Below are 21,296 nucleotides of genomic sequence, written 5' to 3' on the forward strand. Positions count from 1 at the left end.
GCACCACGAAGCTATGGTGATAAAGGCAACATAAAGGAACATCTTCCTTCTCCTTCCTTTACACACTATGCTACTGGATGGGTGAGCATGTCACCACTGCTGCTGCTAATGGCTGACGCAGAGGGAACAATTGAACTCTATTTGTAGAGTAGGTGCCAGTATCATTTTAGGAGGCAGTCTGGTGTTGTATTGTGAGGGCATACATAAAAATAAGGTTTGTCAATTAGATTAGGATCTAATCTCTCTCTCTCTCTCTACTCTCCCAGGGACTTCCATTTAAGGTGGACATGACAAAACTCCTAATGTTTTTTTGCTTTCTCCCTTTCTCAAATGATATATATGCCTTAAAGATTTGTTATTTGTAAGCAATATATAATAAAATGGAGTCTATACAATTGATTTAGGGTTGAAATTTTATATTGGTAAGAAAATGTTACTTATACTATTGTAGATACTTTGAGAAAAGCTTAAAGTGGAAGTCCAGGCTCTAACTAACTAAGCCTAAAACCCCCTTCTAACTCCTATAGTATACTAACTACCCTGTAAAAGAAAGATGCATATACTTACTTATTTTCAGAGCTCTCTGATCCAGTCATGTGATCTCCACAGCTGCCAACTTCATGGGAAAGGAGAGAGCGCAGGCAATGGCTGAAATGCCTGGGCAGTGACATCACCCATAAGCATACTATAGGGCATCTGTTGTCAGTTGTCCCTCCTCTTCTCTGAAGCCACCACTGGGAGTCAATCACACTCTAACAATAGGTTAGTACAAGCATTTTCTTTCTACAGGGTAGTCAGTATAGACATTAGAAGGAGGTAGGCTTAGTTAGTTAGAGCCTGGACTTCCTCTTTAATATTTCTCCCCTCCATAACTCCAACACCCCCCTCCTACACCTCTCTCCGCAACTCCATCACTCTCCTCCCACATCTCACTCTGTGACTCCAACACCTTCCTCCTATACCTCCCTCCATAACTCTTCTCCTACACCTCCCTCCATACCTCCAACACCCTCCTCCTAAAAAAAAAAAAAAAAAATAATATTTCTCTGAAGAAGAGTTTATTTCAGGAAATCCATGAGAACCTGTTTAAATTTTACTATTCGTGCACAAGTATACATGTTTCAATAAAGAAAAAGTAGTTTGTCGAAAAACGCTCATATGGAATGTTAATTGATTAAAAAGCAAATGTACAGTATGCATAATATGGGCGATTATGTGGCAATATTCATGGACATATATGTAGAGAAATTACAACTAATCATATTTTTCATATATTTTGAAATATAAATGATTGGTTTTCATTTTAATCAATGTATGAAAGTTTAGTGTACCCTTTCATCAAGGCTCAAAATTTCAAGTCATGAGCTATTAGCCAGGCCTTATAAATTACTCGCCACCTGTTGCCCCACCCAGCCCCTACCCTGCCCTGCCCCTAAATCCGCCCCTAAACATGCCCTTGGGAATTATCTCATGAAATTACACTGTTAAGGCTCCGTTTCCACTATTACAGCTACAAAGTCGTGCTACTTCTAGCTTAACTTTGTAGTGTAAGTTGTTTGCGGCTTTCAGTGTGACTTGTCCCTCATTATAGAAGGAAGTTGCACTGAAGTCGGCCCAAAAGTAGTGCACAAACTATTTTTCAAGTCGCTGCGACTCAAGTCGCAGCAGTTATGTATCAAGCTGCCCCCAACACTACTAAACAAAAGACATATAGGACCCCTGCAATCTGGTGAGTGTGAATTTCATCTACCTTTTCACGGTGAAACACTAGAAGGGACACCAGGGCAAGAGCGATTACATTTATCACGGAGCACCAAGCACTAATCCCTTTATGTTTGGACATTCTCTGGCAAGAAGTCACAACTGGGTTTAATCTTTTACTTGCACTTATATTATATTTTAATTGCACCTGAATTTATTAATTTTTGCACATGAACTTTAAGAACTTTTTTTGTGATTGATATATTGTTTCTATAATACTTGTTTTTACATATTTTAATAGATATACAGTTTTATTCTACCGTATTTTATATTTATTACAATTTTACCTCAGCGCTTGTTTTCTATTGCCAAGTTACAAATCCCTCTGTCGGATTAGCCCATGGCACTTGTCTTTTATTCTTTCAAAGATTTCTGTAAATAAATAATGAAGTGGTGGTGGCAGAGCGACACACAGCTGTGCCAAATTCAAAAAGTGACATGAGCCACCAGATAGAAGCACATCTGTGATCCTGCCAGAGGGAGAAATTTGTTTAGTAGTGTGGGGGCAGCTTTATACCATGTTACATGTCACACCCTAAATATCGAAAGGTAGAGTTAGCCTTTAACTAATATTAAAATAAATATAAGATAGCAGTGATAAGAAACTTACTTAACCCCCTCTTGCCCAGCCCTGGCATCCCTTCAACAAAGTCTTAATGCAGATTAGGAAGTATTGACAGATCGATCTAGGATTCATTAATATATAGTACCTGGGCCAGAAATCCAGAATCAGACTCTAAGGCTGCTTCCAGAAGATGTAGAAGTTTTTGAAATTTTGCATCATCATATTCAAATCGATCTCCAAAAGTTATGGAACAGATGACATTGCTAACTGCATTGTCAATAAGATGATGAGGATCAAATAGATGACCTAAGACGCAAATAACATAAGGTCATTAAATATATGCTGTAGTCAAAATAAAGTATAAAGTCATATGTATGAAAATATACTGCAGTGGAAAGTAGCATATCATATATGTACATAATAAGCACCATCATGTATGGCGTGCACAGGGTCCAAGATCCACAACAGTGGGCAAATTATTTACCCACTTCCTAGTCAGTTGGCATAGGATATATCCAGTGGCAGGGATTTTCTGTTTATGGCAGTCACCAGCCACAGTTGGGATGGTGGAGACTGGCATCAGGTTAGATTGCGATGCACAGGTTGTACACTCACAGGTTTCAAACAGGCTTCAAAAAGTGATAGAAAGTTTTAGACATGACAGATTCCAATTTTTGAAATATGAAAAGTACAGTATAAGGAATGTCAGACACAGTGAGGTCAATATCAAATGAGAAACCTACAGTAAAGCCAGGAAGTACTAAAGGAGGAATGGGAGTCATGATCAGAAGGAATATCAGTGGTCAGAATCAAGGACTAGAGGTCAGGGGAAAATTAGCGTATAAGGTCCAGGAGAGGACTAGGAACTTTTGGCCTCTGGGGTAAACACAACCAACTAGCCATCTCATGACTAAGACAGTTTTATGTGAGCTAAAAAGGTGCACCACGAAAGTGTGCTGTGATGCTACATTGGTGGCCATGGTAGAAGGTGGGTGTTAACCTAAAGGGTGTATGTATATATATATATATATATATATATATAGTAGGGGATCAGACTCAAGGCAGGGACACGCTCACAGTTTATTGAGAAAAAATGTCATGTTTAATCCACACTCAAGTTCATGGCCAAAACAAACAAAAGTAGACTTCCGCTCAGCTGAGCCTTACTGTGTCCGTAGTCCGTTAAAGTCCTTGTTCAAAGGTAAGTGTCCTTTCCAGAACAAACATTGGTATCTATGTTTTAAGGGACAAGCAGCCATGCTCCCAGTTGCTTCCTCTAATGGAGACATCCACCCTCTCACTGAGATTCAGGTCCAGCTGCCTTAATCAAGGCCTAGCCAGAGACCATCAAACTGTGGTCCACGGAATTGGGAATCTGTCCCACCCAGAACACTATCAGATTCCCAGTAAAACCAGCCCCGGGACAGACTTTACTAATAAAGGTAAAGAACTAGCACTCTTTACCATAATGTCTTTGCTGATTTTACCTTAGATCGAAAAATCTAAGAAACCGTGGAGGAACATAGATCCCATCAACCACTTCCCCTGCCATTTGGAGCTGTTTTACCAGAACCCTGCTACAATATATATATATATATACAGTATATATATATATATATATATAAATATATACCAAAAAGGTGGATTTTAACCGATGAGCTGAACAAGATGATCTCTGAAATTATATGGACTGGCCTAAATAAAATACTATACTCCCCCTTAGTTATCCTGTCATTGCCTTTTTGAGTCCTACACTACACCCAATGTATGGTATGCTTTCATTGATACAGAAATCCGCAGATAGGAACGAGACAATTTACTGTTGCTATAGCACTAATTATGCAGCTCACTTGCCTTCAAACCCTCCCTGTAGGATGGTCGATCAGACCTCTTGTAATGTATCATGTTCTTTTGCATGTAATATGCCATGAAAATAAATAAAGATTGCTTAAAAAAATAAAAATAAAATACCATACTATTATTACCTATAACCCTCAATGTTCTTTAACAAATGGGGTCAGTACATTTCCCATTTTAGTGTCACAAAGTAAGTGGACGCTTAAAGATTTTCCTCTTATACATTCCACCTACTCCTCCTATGCGAGAGGTGTTGCTATTCTGCTGCATAAAAAATGAACCTGCATGGTTGAGCATGTGGTCACGGACACGAGAGCTGATTTGCTATTGTTGTATTGAATATTGAAACCCAATTGGTGGCTACACTCAGGCTGGGTGCGGAGCCCTTTGTGAAATTCTCAGTTTTCCCTATAATTAAAAGAGTTCTGGGAACTCAATGAGGGCACTGCTGCTCCACCTGTGGTGTAGGACGCCTTTCAAGGCATCTGCCCTGGGGGCTTATTTCTCAGCCATAAAAGCTGCTAGGGTTGAACAAAATTTAACAACTAAGGACCTACAGGACAGGGAACAGGACTCATTTTCCCCCTCTTTTTTGGCTGAATTGCAAATGGCTAGAATGGCATTACGAAAACCTTACTCAATGTGTATCCCAAAAACAAGCAGAGGATTTTTTTTTAAAAGGGCGATAAACATGAGAAATTACTGGCTATGCTCACTGCTGCTTCCAAGCAGGATACAGTGGTCCCCTGCATTGCCTCCATAGATGGCACTCTGGTAAGGGATGAGGAGGGCATTATGCAGATTTTCGTTGACTTCTATTCCTGGTTGTATTCTCAAAGTCAAAAATCCTGCACCTGAGATCCCATCCTATGCTGGGGGGAGGGGGGGGACAGATCCAGCTGCCCCATCTCCCTTAATGTCTCTCCTCTCCTGACTTTTTTAAAACTTAAAGTGGATGCTTGGAAAAATCTCCTGCTTTTGCTTATTGGTAGGATAAACCTGATCAAGATAAAAATGTTGCCTATATTTCTCTGAACCTCCCCAGTGTGGATCCCTAAGTCTGTAGTTAAATGTATTGATAGTTTGATATCTTCATTTCTCTGGCATGGGGGGACCACCCCCCAGCTTAAATTGACCTTATTACAGCAGCCGTGGGGGGAGGGGGGCCTAGCAGTCCCTATCTTATATAAATTCTTTCTAGCTGGTCAATTAACTTTTGCCCACCGTTGACTGACCACCCCTTTTGATGATGCCTCTGTATCCTTGGAGGCGGCCTGTGTGGGATAATACGAAGCCCCTACTTATTTATTATTATAAAACCCCCATACTGTCTCACCTCCTCTATGCGCTCAGTTATTAAAGCCTGGCGTGTGGCGCATGGTCTCTATTGGCCAACCCTGGTCAGTTATCTCCTCATGTCCCATTATAGAGGAACCTAAATCTCCCTCATTTTTTTTATTTGCCAGTAATGTGGGCTAAATTTTGCATCAAGACACTACATGTTCAACTTTGTACAACATTGTACAACATCACAACTTTTGATGAACTTAAAGTTCGCTTTAACTTACCTAACATGCATTTTTTTGTTTTTTCCAACTAAGACCTGCCTTTACATCCCAATTTGGCACGGGCCCCCTAGACATTGAACCCTGTGAACTGGAGCTGTTAACCTGCAGTGATGAACTAACCAAACCGCTGTCTACCATATTTAAAGACCTGTTTCCCAAAACAGCTCAGCTATTGCAGCCCTGCAAATACGTTTGGGAAGCTGACTCCCCTGCACTAAACTGCGATGATTGGGACGATGTTTGGGAGGCCCCATTTGCGTGTTTAGTTTCTACTAGAGACCGGTTTATTATACATTGTACAACATCACAACTTTTGATGAACTTAAAGTTCGCTTTAACTTACCTAACATGCATTTTTTTCTTTTTTCCAACTAAGACCTGCCTTTACATCCCAATTTGGCACGGGCCCCCTAGACATTGAACCCTGTGAACTGGAGCTGTTAACCTGCAGTGATGAACTAACCAAACCGCTGTCTACCATATTTAAAGACCTGTTTCCCAAAACAGCTCAGCTATTGCAGCCCTGCAAATACGTTTGGGAAGCTGACTCCCCTGCACTAAACTGCGATGATTGGGACGATGTTTGGGAGGCCCCATTTGCGTGTTTAGTTTCTACTAGAGACCGGTTTATTATACATTTTAAATTCCTATACTTCACTCCTAGTAGCCTGGCTAGAATATATAGGGATCAATCCTATAGTTGTTGGAGATGTTTAATGTCAAGGGAAAACATTTTGCATATCTTCTGGGATTGTCCTGCCAAAACCCTTCTGGCAGGAGGTTGCAGCATGTATTGCTTCAATCACTTCCATCTCCATTCCCCTCTCAGTGGAAGTCTACCTATTGAGTCTGGTTGAACCCCTGGTGACTAGTAAGGCTATACATACCCATCCTACTATTTAATTTTTTTTATGCTAGAAAGCTGATCATCTTATTCTGGAAAAAGTCTTCTGTGCCAACATTGGCAACATGGAAATCCTTAGTGAATAAAGCAGTCCCCTTTTACAAAGCCACTTATATGAGTAGGAGGGCCCTTACCAAGTTTGACAAGGTTTAGGGGGGGTTGGATCTCATCTTCAGATACAGTCTCGGATTGATATGGGGTACTATTCCTCTGTCCCTTAATGCTTACTTCCTGTTGGTATCCAGTGGTTTATTTGTACAGTGGTTCTTACGGGAAATGGAATGCTGATCAGAATGACCTCCTATGAAAATCACCTGAATGATTGTTTTATGTGGGATTGTGCTCTCCTGGTGGGAAGGGGAACATGGGACTTCTTACAATTGTTGTGATAGGGTAACATCTCACTGGCTTGACAATCATCCTTCTCCGGCCAGAGGTTTTCATTGGTGCATGTTCTATGGGGCAAATGTCTAGTTTGTTTTTTATTTTTATTTTGTAATGGTTTTATTATCCGCCATTGTGGGTTGGTATCTTTTATGTACACTGTTGTGTATATTTTTTTTCATATTGTCAAACTTCAATAAAAAATGTAATTTGCAGAAAAAAAAAATGATTTTCCTCTGTCTGGTCTTGGGAGCACAGGCCTAATCAGCAGACAACTATAATATACAGTGTAACACCCAGCAGATGGCATTAACTGAAGATCTTGCTCTAACTGAGGGGTGAATAAGGAGAAGATAGGGGCTGGAGGGGGATGAGGTTCTCCACCAATGGCCAGCAGCACAACATACTTTATATTATTGGTCCTGGCCTCAGGGAAAACTGCCTCCTTGTCCTCCAGCACAGTTCTCTCCTGCAAAGGTACAGTACAGTAAATTCAGGGCAGATAGAGAGTGACCAGGAACTGGGAACCAGGTAGGCAAGGGAACAAAGCCAGGACCAAAGACTTCACATTGGCAAACTTAACAAAATACTTTCTGAAGTCTAGACATACAGGAAAAGCTACTGGATTCAAGACCACACAAAAGCACACCCTATGCAGAGTAATGTGAACACTACAAAAAGCAACCAAAGAGTAGAGCAGTCAGGACACTTGTGCCTATATACAGTATAGTGTCCAAAGAAAAATATGTGATTGGGCACACAAGATACACAGGTCACAGGGGAAAGGAAATTTAAAAATCCATATTTTAGATTGATGACCGTTAGATAAATGTCAAAAAAACGATCTTGCAGCATCAGAAGCACGCGGTTGAGGAAAATCACACTGTGAACAATAAAAAAGATAAAAAAGGGTACAAAGACATATTGAGGGGGAATTTATCGAAACCGGGGCAGCCGGAATCTGGTACAGCTGCACATGGCAGCCACTTAGCTTATATCTTCAGCTTAGAAAATGAAAGATAGACACTGATTGGTTGTTATACACAGCTGCCCCAGATTCTGACTTTTCCGGTTTTGATAAATTCCCTTCATTGTGTATTATCCTAGGGAAAACTGATATAATAAAAAACAAGATATGCACTCACAAGAGAAAATTTTAAACGTGCTTATGAACTTTATCACATCATAGTAGATTTCCCCTCTGCTACTCAAAAGTGTTTGTGAGCTGAAGCTGTGAGGATGCCACTGCTCATTGCTATCTGGCAGGTCCTTCACTTCGCTCCTGGAAGACCCATTGCAGAATTCTCATTCTACCCAAAGCTTCAGCTGATGTCGACAGTTGAGTGGTAGTCTGTGGATCACACGAGGCTGTTGATAAGTGTATTTATAATATTCTCTTGTGAGTGCATATCTTACTTTTTATTGTATCAATTTTTCCTTAGATAATTCATTAAGTCTTTTCCCCCATTTTTTCCTTCTTTTGTTGTCCCTATACATTATACAGTTTTTATACGGTATTCAGACCCTGATTTAATACCCACCATTGTAGGATTTAAATGCAGTGCATAAACACTGAGCTTCTTCTGCCACTCTCTCCTCCAGAGACTTTTTTCCCATTCCAAAGTTTCTTAATGTAGACAATGTAAACCTTCTTTGCTCTCTCCAGGATTTCCCATATCCAATAATTACCAATCCTAAGGAATCATAGCAAAGAACATTTTTATTTTGAGTTAGTACATTAAGGTAGTTAAAGCTGTACTCCAGCTAGATATAAACGATATAGAATAATTGAAAGAGGAAAAAACCCCAATAGTGGGATTTATTATAGCGCTTGCTGATACTATTCAGGGGTAGGCAATTGCTTGTCTGTACCCTGGATAGTGAAATTTAGGCCATCAAAGTGATATAAATAAATAAATTATGTGTATGACACGTGAGTGTGTTAAATATTTTCACAATTAATATTGTATAAATAAATCGCACAAAAATATAATCCACAGTAAATGATATTAAAATTCACAATAAAAATTTGCACAAAACATACACAGTAAAACCTAGTGTGTCATAAAGTGCATAATAGTGCCAAGAGATATAATAAAATAGTGCCAGGGAATGTCCAAATACACAGTTCATAGGTGACTTTAGTGCATAAATGAAAACTTTGGTGCCAAGTAGGTAAAGTGCAGGTGCTTAGTGCGGGTCCTCCAGTAGTCCAACTGCTGGTACTTGGGCGTGATTAATATGGATTAATGGGGATGTGCACTTACCAGATGTAGTGGGTCTTAAATACCGTATGGCAAAAAGACCTTCAGGGCTTTATGGCCTCCTGGGCCTGGAAAGGTATCTGCTGGGCCTTGTAGTCCCTCTGTGGTCCGGGATCCCTCTCCTTGATATCGATCCTCAGGGTCCGTTTTTAGGGAAAAATAAAGTGCTCCAGATAGTGCAGTGCCATTAAAAAGTAGCCTTTATTAAATATTGCTAATGCACAGTACAAAAAAGTTTAAAAGTTCAAAATTGCGCCTGCTACAGATGGTGCCTGTGAGTGGAGAGCGGTAACTACCGGCTTGCGTTCCACCAGGCTCCCGGAGCGTGCAGCGTGCGTTCCACCATCGAGGTGATTTTAGAGAGATCTCCTTTAACCAATGTGTGTCTGGAGCAGGCAGTGGAAGAAAATCTCCCGATAGGACACAGGGGTCCTAGCTATTCCCAACTAAAAAAAAATATTTTGGCTTTATATATATTCCTTAAGACTCGATTCACACTAGCGCGACCTGTCAGGCGACTTGTCAGCCTGACAAGTCGCGCTCCCTCGCGGTCCATTGACTGCTACAGAAACCGTTCTAATAGGAGCGACACAAGTCGCTCCGACTTAGAAAAAGGGTCCTGTACTACTTCGGGGCGACCTCGGAGCGACTTGCATAGACTTCCATTAGGTGAAGTCCATGCAAGTCGCTCTAAAGTTGTGGTGCATGGGAATGCACAAGTCTCCCCCGAAGTAGTAAGGAGTCGTGTTGCCCCAGTGTGAACCGAGCCTTAGACTGAAACAGAGGGTTTGTTTTAATTTGTTTTTCCTCCCGGTGAATACAAAGAAACTGGACTGTTTACAGTGTGTATGTATATGTATCCATTATTGCATATGTAGCACTGCCCCCGTAAGGACTGCCAGATTTCACATTTTTGGGTCCCCCCGAGTTACCAGCATACAAAAATGACAATTTCATGTCCTTACTTTCTCCTTCCTTGGCTCACTCCAATAATCAGTCCAGGGGTATTTTGGTTGTTTTGTGTTATTATTATAAATTAGGGTTAGGAGAAGGGAATAGTGGGATACTCCAAATTAACTATGCACAAGTGGTTGAGGACTCCTATCTTCAGGTACAGCCAGGCTGTTGATTCACCCTCCCACTATGGGTGAATTTAGGATTTTTCCTAAGACGACTTGGTGGACTAGCAATTATCTTCAGGACACTCTCACTAGCATCCTCTTTCTCTTCACTGTGGACACCTGTCCACTGACTATCCTACACATGTGGTGGCCCCCCCCCCAGGTCAGGACCCTTGACACGAGTCCCTGTACTCTTGATATTGGGACCCCAGGGTCTCCAGTGTCTCCCTCTCAGTCAGCTTTCCTGGACCTCTGGGTTCAGCTCCTCTCATCCGTTCCCCTGGCCCTCAGGATGACCTCCTGCGGCCGCATGCCACTGCTACAGAGGAGGAGGCAGCTGCCCCTCCCTCCGGGACTCCGCTCTCCAGCCAAAGACCCCGCAGCACATGTGCTCCTGGCTTTTATACAGTATCCCAGAATGTACCAAGGCGACCTGCCCCCTGACAATCATCTTTGGTAGGCAGAGAACAATATAGACTTACCTGCAGCCCTTCTGGCAAGCAGACAAGGCTAAAAACTATACTTTCTCACTTGCACCTACCTAGGAGGGTGATACACATAATGTAATATATTTTTTTAAAATGCAACAAGGGACAAGGCAAAAATTTGAACTGGTATCTGACTTTTGCAATCCGATGTACAGCACCACTCTAGGAAAATGAGAGAAGGAAGCAGGACCTGCCAGGAAGGCTGCATGTAAATGTGTTGAGAAGAGAGCAAATGGATAACCTCATCAGACTGCTGCTGCTCTTTCACTGTGTAAAGCGGAGTTCCACCCATTTTGGTGTTTATTAAAAGTCAGCAGCTACAAAAAGTGTAGCTGCTAACTTCTAATAAACACACACTCACCTGTCCCATGGTCCCCTCTCCACCCCCCCCCCCCCCCCAGCACCAGCATCTCTAGTGTGACGTATCCCAGAAGATATCAGGGAGGGGAGGGGGATAGGAGAACTTCCGCTTGACCTGCCTAGGCGGCCCGAGCAGAAGTGGGAGCGGGCATCTATCATATCTAGGTACCTGCCCCCCCCCCCACACAAAAAAAATGGCATGCCAAATGTGGCATGTCAGGGGGTCAGGAGGCCTTAAAGTGGAAGTTCCACTTTTAGGAGATAGATGGGGATGTGCTGTGTGAGCAGGCTGTGTAAATCTCAGGATTGGCTACACAGAAATATAAATACGTTGGCAAGTAAGACAAATCCCTTTGATTTTTTTTTTCTATATGTGTATATGGATGTTTGCCTGGTGTTCATCGTTGAAGCTTTAATAAATGAGAGTCACTGATGATATCCCTCTTTGTGTGGGGGTGTAACGTTAAAAAACCATACCCCGTGGAGAAACCATACCCTCGTCACTTCCGGGCTGAAACAGCTGAGCAGCGCAGCAGTGCGCATGCTCAGAGCCCCGGATACGTGATTGAACATTAAAGAATTAGACAAGTGCGCATGCTCGGTGGGCATGAAATTCTCACGGCACTGTGTCTAATGTAAAACTTGCGGCGCTTACATTAAAACAGCTTATCTGAAACGTAAATCATCTCCGCTCTTCGCCCTGTCACTGCCCTCATCTCCGGTAATAAATATAAAAGCGGTGGCGGGTGTATGTGATGTAAATGTGACGGCGATCGTGGCTCCGTGATCCGCTTTTATATTTATTACCGGAGATGAGGGCAGTGACAGGGCGAAGAGCGGAGATGATTTACGTTTCAGATAAGCTGTTTTAATGTAAGCGCCGCAAGTTTAACTACCGTGAGAAATCCATACCCTCCGTAGCGGAACCGGAAGTGACGAGGGTATGGTTTTCTCACGGGTATGGATTTTTCACGGAACACCGGGACTGGTCTTGTATCCTCCCCTGTAATTTTCTTCTGGGTCTACTGGGTCCCTCCCACAGCTATGCTATCTGCACAGGCTATATGCAACTCAGTGATAATGGAAATCATTTTTACAAGGTACTATCTGGGTTTGCATAGGAATTTGGTGCAAGCAAAGTAGATTTGTATATTTTGTGGCAATTGAGGAATACAATCAAAGTAGGGCAGTGCCAGGGAGTGCTGAAGTGTGCTAAAGCACCAGTAAAAATCAACTAGCAACCCCAAAAACACCCAGCCAGTGGTAGTGGGCAGAGAGGCATCTGACTCCTGACATGATGTGTCTCAGTCTGCAGTGTTTTCAGCAGTGTAAACAGGACTAAACTTGCCTTATTAGCTCCCTGCTCTCACCTGTAGAAAAAGAGCAGAGGACGTTTTGCACATAGCACTTGCTTTATAGCTCTGACAGATTAAATGAGAGCTGTAAATAAAGTGACTAATATAAAACAAGTAAAAGTTATCCAGGTTGTTGTAGAGCAGAACACTCCCTGTGGTCGTTTCCAAGCACTCCCATTCAGTTGGGGAGCGTGGGACTGCTGTAACGAACTTCAATATGAAAAGTAGGAGGAATCTGGGGAACTGCAATGAATAAGGCCTGGAAACAAGAAGTATTTTTTCTCTTTTGGTTTAATTTAATTTATTGCAGGATTTGTGCCCGATTAGCTGCAGTGGGGGGCATAGGTGACATTTGAGGTTTATAAGACTCCTGCTGTCTCCATAAAGAGTACCTGTCACCTGCCCATGCTGTCAAATAGGAGGCTTGTAAGTCCCCTTGTGATAGAAAAATATATAATGAATAAAAAGGGGTCAAGAAATTTTAATAATAACAAAATAAATATTATTAATTGTTAACTCTAAATTGAGAACCTGTAAATGCCTTTAAAGCTTCACTAACTATGGTCCAGAAATATTTAGACAAGGGGGGATGAAGCGCCTGGACCAGGTGGCATCCACCCACCCATCCTAAAATAATTGAGCGCTGTAATTTCAAAGCCTCTGTTTTTAACTTTTAGGGACTCGTTAAGGACTGGAATAGTACCACTGGATTGACAAAGGGGCAATGTGGTGCTTATATTTAAAATGGGATCAAATTCTTTGCCAAGACTGTATTTGCACATATACAGTGCTTTGTGAAAGTATTCGGCCCCCTTGAACTTTTCGACCTTTTGCCACATTTCAGGCTTCAAACATAAAGATATAAAACTGTAATTTTTTGTGAAGAATCAACAACAAGTGGGACACAATCATGAAGTGGAACGAAATTTATTGGATATTTCAAATTTTGTTAACAAATAAAAAACTGAAAAATTGGGCGTGCAAAATTATTCAGCCCCTTTACTTTCAGTGCAGCAAACTCTCTCCAGAAGTTCAGTGAGGATCTCTGAATGATCCAATGTTGACCTAAATGACTAATGATGATAAATAGAATCCACCTGTGTGTAATCAAGTCTCTGTATAAATGCACCTGCACTGTGATAGTCTCAGAGGTCCGTTTAACGCGCAGAGAGCATCATGAAGAACAAGGAACACACCAGGCAGGTCCGAGATACTGTTGTGGAGAAGTTTAAAGCTGGATTTGGATACAAAAAGATTTCCCAAGCTTTAAACATCCCAAGGAGCACTGTGCAAGTGATAATATTGAAATGGAAGGAGTATCAGACCACTGCAAATCTATGAAGACCTGGCCGTCCCTCTAAACTTTCAGCTCATACAAGGAGAAGACTGATCAGAGATGCAGCCAAGAGGTCCATGATCACTCTGGATGAACTGCAGAGATCTACAGCTGAGGTGGGAGACTCTGTCCATAGGACAACAATCAGTCGTATACTGCACAAATCTGGCCTTTATGGAAGAGTGGCAAGAAGAAAGCCATTTCTTAAAGATATCCATAAAAAGTGTCGTTTAAAGTTTGCCACAAGCCACCTGGGAGACACACCAAACATGTGGAAGAAGGTGCTCTGGTCAGATGAAACCAAAATCTAACTTTTTGGCAACAATGCAAAACGTTATATTTGGCGTAAAAGCAACACAGCTCATCACCTGAACACACCATCCCCACTGTCAAACATGGTGGTGGCAGCATCATTGTTTGGGCCTGCTTTTCTTCAGCAGGGATGGGGAAGATGGTTAAAATTAATGGAAAGATGGATGGAGCCAAATACAGGACCATTCTGGAAGAAAACCTGATGGAGTCTGCAAAAGACCTGAGACTGGGACGGAGATTTGTCTTCCAACTAGGGATGATCGAACGGTTCGGGTCCACCATCGGTTCGGCCCGAACATTGGGTGTTCGAGGTTCGGCCGAATTTAGAACTTTTTGCCCAAAAAGTTTGGAATTCGGCAACCAGAACTGCCCAAAATGCAATGCTTCAGGAAATGGGCTTTAAAAGCCCGTGATTGGACCAGAACCATTAGCAAAAGCCAATTGAGGTGGCAGGAGAATGCTAGGAATGTGATTGGAGTGACTAGGGGGTCCCTAGACCAATCATTAGTGAATACGCCCCCCAGTATATAAGATCGCCCCCGCCATATTCCCAGCATTGTTATACTGGACATGGAAGAGAGTGGAAGCAGTTCTGTTAATTTTACTTTAAAAGTGTCATTTAGCTATTTTTAGTGTGAGGAAAGGGATATCTAGTGTAGTTAGAGTGCTCCTTTACACTTAAGTTAGCTTCAAAAATTTAGTTTCTGTAGGGAAAGTGTTAAGTGTCAGGGGACCGTAGTGTAGTGTAGGGTTAACTGGCAGTGACTGCTATGGCAGGGTGACAAAACCCCTCCATAGCAGAGTGACCGCTATAGAGAAATGATCATTTCTCTGAATAGCTTCGGGACACCATTATGGCTTCTCCCCAGCCTAGCATTTTTTATGCTGCAGGGGCTGCCATTGCCAGTGCTTTTTTGAGGACATGTTTGATGTCAGACATGACATCTGAACATGTGTATAGGGGGTATATATAGACATATATGTCTGAATATATACCCCTAGACATATATAGGTGTGATAGTAGCAGAAATAAATGCTTGCGCTAATGAAATCGTTTACAGTAATATATTTCTGCTACTATCACACCTATATATGTCTAGGGGTATATATTCAGACATATATGCCTATATATACCCCCTATACACATGTTCAGATGTTTTGCCTGCCTCAAAAGAACCCCAAAAAATGCCAAAAAAACGCTAGCGTCAAAAAAAAAAATGCCCAGGTGTGTTTTTGCTGGCATTTTTTGGGGGGTTTTGGAGGCAGGCAAAACATCTGAACTTGTGCACAGTACCACTATACACAAGTTCAGATGTTTTTTCTGACTGCAAAGAACCCAAAAAAATGCCTGCTTTGAAACCGGCAAGGTGTTACAGCAGCGAAGCCATATTCCTGTGCTCAAAGTTTTCTAATACAAACAATCCTTTTTTTTTTCTGGTTCTGGACATGCTACAGAGCTGAAACTTAACAGGTACACCTTTTAGACCCCCCAGACACAAAATCACACAAAAAAGTTCTTAAAAATTGTCATTTTTGATAAAAAAAGCCAATTATTGAAAAATTAAAAAAAAAAATTAAAAAAAAAAGAGATTTTTTGATTTTTACTTTGGATTTAGTATCTGGGGGGTCTAAAAAGTGTACATGTGAAGTTTCAGCTCTGTAGCATGTCCAGAACCCCCCAAAAATTAGCATTTTCTTATAATTTTTATTAGAACAGGAATACGGCTTCTCTACGGCGCTTTTTCTTGCATTTATCGGGCATTTTTGGAGGCAGGCATGACTTTTTTTGGATTTAGTGTCTGGGGGGTCTAAAAAGTGTACCTGTGAAGTTTCAGCTCTGTAGCATGTCCAGAACCAGAAAAAAGATCATTTTTCAGTAGAGCAGGGATGGTGGGACCCCTCTTTTACACTTATATGATCTTTTTTTGGGGTTCTGGACATGCTACAGAGCTGAAACTTCACAGGTACACCCTTTAGACCCCCCAGACACAAAATCACACACATTTTTGATAAAAAAGCCAATTATTGAAAAATTAAAAAAAAAATAAAAAAAAAAAAGAGATTTTTTGATTTTTACTTTGGATTTCAGATCTGGGGGGTCTAAAAAGTGTACATGTGAAGTTTTCAGCTCTGTAGCATGTCCAGAACCATAAAAAAAAAAGATTGTTTGTATTAGAAAACTTTAAGCACAGGAATATGGCTTCTCTGCTGTAACACCTTGCCGGTTTAATAGAAGGCATTTTTTGGGGTTCTTTGCAGTCAGGAAAAACATCTGAACTTGTGTATAGTGGTACTGTGCACAAGTTCTGATGTTTTGCCTGCCTCCAAAACCCCCCAAAAAATGCCAGCAAAAACACACCTGGGCATTTTTTTTTTTGACGCTAGCGTTTTTTTGGCATTTTTTGGGGTTCTTTTGAGGCAGGCAAAACATCTTAACTTGTGTATAGTGGTATTGTGCACAAGTTCTGATGTTTTGCCTGCCTCCAAAACCCCCCAAAAAATGCCAGCAAAAACACACCTGGGCATTTTTTTTTTGACGCTAGCGTTTTCTTTTGGCATTTTTTGGGGTTCTTTTGAGGCAGGCAAAACATCTGAACTTGTGTATAGTGGTACTGTGCACAAGTTCTGATGTTTTGCCTGCCTCCAAAACCCCCCAAAAAATGCCAGCAAAAACACACCTGGGCATTTTTTTTTTTGACGCTAGCGTTTTTTTTGGCATTTTTTGGGGTTCTTTTGAGGCAGGCAAAACATCTGAACTTGTGTATAGTGGTATATATACACACATACATATATTTATATACACACCTAGACATATATAGGTGTGATAGTAGCAGAAATATATTACTGTAAATGATTTCATTAGCGCAAGCATATATTTCTGCTACTATCACACCTATATATGTCTATAATCATATAAGTGTAAAAAATCTCTTTTTTTTTTTTTAATTTTTCAATAATTGGCTTTTTTTATCAAAAATGACAATTTTTAAGAACTTTTTTTTGTGTGATTAATAGTTAATGGGGCATGACCCAGAACCCTAGGCACTTTTTAGGGGCATTTATTGGGTTTTGGGGCTTCAAAATTGTGTTTTTTGATTACCGAAGTTCGGGTCCCATTGATTTCAATGGGGTTCTGAAATCCGGGCCGAACTTTCGGGAAGTTCGGATGTTCTGGCCGAACCGAACTTTTCAAAAGTTCGATCATCCTTACTTCCAACAAGACAATGATCCTAGACTTAAAGCAAAATCTACAATGGAATGGTTCACAAATAAACATATCCAGGTGTTAGAATGGCCAAGTCAAAGTCCAGACCTGAATCCAATCGAGAATCTGTAGAAAGAACTGAAAGCTGCTGTTCACAAACGCTCTCCATCCAACCTCACTGAGCTCGAGCTGTTTTGCAAAGAAGAATGGGCAAAAATTTCAGTCTCTCGATGTACAAAACTCATAGAGACGTACCCCAAGCGACTTACAGCTGTAATCGCAGCAAAAGTTGGCGCTACAAAGTATTAACTTAAGGGGGCTGAATAATTTTGCACGCCCAATTTTTCAGTTTTTTATTTGTTAAAAAAGTTTGAAATATCCAATAAATTTCGTTCCACTTTATGACTGTGTCCCACTTGTTGTTGATTCTTCACAAAAAATTACAGTTTTATATCTTTATGTTTGAAGCCTGAAATGTGGCAAAAGTTCAAGGGGGCCGAATACTTTCGCAAAGCACTGTATATTCAACAATAAGTGACCATTGTGTTCACCTCACTCAAAGTCCCAAAGGGCAACCTTTTTCGCTTGTTATGTATGCAGTGAATATGCCCAGATTGTATTTAACCATACCTAGTTAGGACACATTTTAATCTCATGTAGCTGCATATGCAATTTGCACACAGCAGCTTTTCTCTCTTTACTGCACCTAAGGGAGTTCAGTCTGTATTATTATTAAGCTGTGACGGCTTACTATATAATATTAACATTTTTAATTAATGAACAGACATGGCAGAGATCAACTATGAGGAAAGATTGGCTGAACTGAATTTTTTCTCTTTTTAGAAGGAGAGATTAAGGGGGATATGATCAACATATGTAAATACGTAAGTGGTTCATATAGTGACCTTGGTGTTATTAACTTTAAAGTCATCACAAAGGACAAGGGGGCACTTTTTATGTTTGGAGAAAAAGAGATTTCACCTCTAAATACGGAAAAGCTTCTTCTCAGTCAGAGCTGTGAAAATGTGGCATATAATCCCTCAATAGCTGTTTCTAGTCAGCTCAGTAGATTGCTTTAAATAAGGCCTAAATTATTTCCTAACTGCACAAAATATAACTGGATACTAATATTTATAGGTCAGGTTGATCCAAGGAACATATGATTGTTTCCTGGGGGATCAGGAAGGATTTTTTTCTCTCACTGGAGAAAATTGAATCATGCTTTATTGTTTTTTTTTTTTCCTCTGGGTGAACTGTTGGTATGAGATTGTGTATATGGAGGTTTGTGTGTGTGTTTTTTTCTCTCTGTGGGTTGAACTGGATGGACTCGTTTTTCAAGCAAACTAACTATGGAATCACTAATGTGTATGTATATAACAATGAATGTCTCTTATGGTCTGTTAAAGATACAGTTGAAAGAGTTGTGTCCCAAATTTTTTTTTTTTTTAATTCTGTCCTCCTTACCCCCCATGTAATCACAATGCTGCTTCCCCATAGATATAGTAAGTGAATGAGCATTGTCACACTAGAAAGTGTTTTACTAGTTAAGTTCACCAGGAGAAGATAAAGGAAAAACGCCTGACAAAAAAAAGGAACGATTGAATATACAACATCAAAGCACTGATAAGTCGCAATATTACATTTTTGCCCTTGCAATTAGAATTGCTTTAAATTATAGTGGTTTTTTTTGTACTTGGGAATTCAGTTAAATTAATGTCAGAAGGATTTTTTTTTTTTTTTTTTACAAAAATATGATTTTAAACTCTGTAACGAGCAGGGCCTTCTAAGTCCTCCTGTATTGAATTGTTTAGTAAATATTGTAAAGCGCTGCACAAACTGCGCTATATAAATCCTGTATAATAATATTAATAATAATAGTTACATAGTTAGTGAGGTTGAAAAAAGACATCAGTCCATCCAGTTCAACCTATGATGTGTGTGTGTTTGCTTTTAACCGTACATTGTATACCCCTGTATGTTGTGGTCTCTAAGGTGCCCATCTAATAGTTTTTTGAAACTATCAATGCTCCCAGCTGATACGACTGCTTGTGAAAGAGAATTCCACATCCCTACCGCTCTTACAGTGAAGAACCCCTTACGCATTTTAAGGTTAAACCGCCTTTCCTCTAGTTTTAGTGAGTGGCCACGTGTCTTATTGTATCTCCTTTCTCTGAATAGTTTGTTCCTTATGCTAGGGTCGCCAGTACAGTATTTTTACATTGATATCATATCCCCCCTCAATCGTCTCTTCTCCAGAGAGAATAAGTTCAGTGCTTGTAGTCTTTCCTCATAGCTGATGTCCTCCTGTAATGTTCTGGTACCTCTGGTACCCTTATTCCACTTTCCAATTCAGTGTATGCGTCCCACCATTCTCTTCTGGTAGGTGCGCATACACCTTTAAGACCGATGCTGTCATCACTGAGCGCCGCAGAGCGGCTATTTCAACCGCCGGCGTTCTCACTCACATGTTCGTTCAACCGTCATGGTTGGATCGTCCCTGTCTGAAGTCGGCATACCAGATGTTACTCGCTCTTGTATCTCGCTACCTGAACTTGTTCCATATCTGATCCTGTGTCTCGCCACCCGATCACTCCCGGCATGCTGCTTTCACCCTTCACTCTTCAACCTGCCTTGAAGCTCATATGCTTACAAGCGTACCTCGCTGTCGGAACCTCGCTACTGATCCCTGTATCCCGCTACCGGATCACTCGCTCATACCGAACCTCTCTACTACTGCTTGCTATTAGTGATAAGTACCCTGCAGGGGAATCCTCCATAACCTTCCTACTAAGCTTACACTATCTAGCTCTGCATATTAAGGACTGTTACTATCATCTGCACTATTATTTAGATTGCTAGCTCTTGAGCCTACTAACATCTATCCTTGCACTGGGTTAGTCTCTCCTGTATGTCATCTGCTATCTTACCACCTACTACCATACATGATTGCTAACCTATCTGCATCCTACCTGTTACCATCTATACTCTCATGAACATTTCTCTCAAGTGCTGTTCACCTATTGTCACTGTTCATACCTGTCTCTTCAGCTCACCACCACTATACTGCTATATACATCTATCACTCCAGGAACATCTTATTGAGTGTGTATATTTGTATGCTGAATCAGACAGACCACAGTGATGAGTCTTGGGAGTTGGAATTGGTATTTCAACGTATCTCTACATGACTGCTGAGTGGAGTTTTTCTGCAGCTGCAAATCCATCTTGTTTCAGAAAACGCAGGAGTGTTACACCTCCATTCCCCTAATTATTTTTGTTGCCCTTCTCTGGACTCTTTCCAGTTCCAGCACATCCTTCCTGAGGACCGGTGCCCAGAACTGGACAGCATACTCCAAATGTGGCCGGACCAGGGTCTTGTAGAGTGGGAGAATAATCTCCTTATTTCTGGAGTGAATCCCCTTTTTTATACATCCCAGTATTCTGTTGGCTTTGCTTGCAGTGGCTTGGCATTGCATGCCACTGCCAAGCCTGTTGTCTACCAGTACCCCAAAGTCTTTTCCATCCTAGACTCACCCAGAGGTTCCCCCCCTAGTGAGTAGCTTGCTTTCTGGTTTCTGGCACCCAAGTGCATTACTTTACATTTTTCAACATTAAACCTCATCTGCCATGTAGTTGCCCACCCCGTTATTTTGTTCAGGTCCGCTTGTAAGGTTTCCACATCCTGCATAGAAGATATTGGCATGCTTAGTTTAGTATCATCTCCAAATACTGAGATTGTACTCGATATCCCCTCCTCTAGATCATTTATGAATAAATTAAACAGGATTGGTCCCAGGACAGAACCCTGGGGGACCC

General features: G+C 41.1%; 1 protein-coding gene across 1 annotated transcript in view; it reads right to left on the minus strand.

The window, feature by feature from the left end:
- The window catches only part of LOC309561248 (cytochrome P450 2D15-like), a 59,786-nt gene that overhangs the window by 12,922 nt on the left and 25,568 nt on the right, over positions 1 to 21,296 (minus strand). Inside the window, exons 3-4 of the mRNA XM_082265045.1 lie at positions 8,581 to 8,733; positions 2,472 to 2,632 (exon numbers count right to left, since the gene is read on the minus strand). Coding sequence (XP_082121171.1) covers positions 2,472 to 2,632; positions 8,581 to 8,733 — 314 coding nt within the window. The remainder of the gene's footprint in view (positions 1 to 2,471; positions 2,633 to 8,580; positions 8,734 to 21,296) is intronic.

Source organism: Pelophylax lessonae, assembly GCF_965119305.1.
Source record: "Pelophylax lessonae genome assembly, chromosome: 8".
In the NCBI taxonomy this organism is placed as follows: domain Eukaryota; kingdom Metazoa; phylum Chordata; class Amphibia; order Anura; family Ranidae; genus Pelophylax; species Pelophylax lessonae.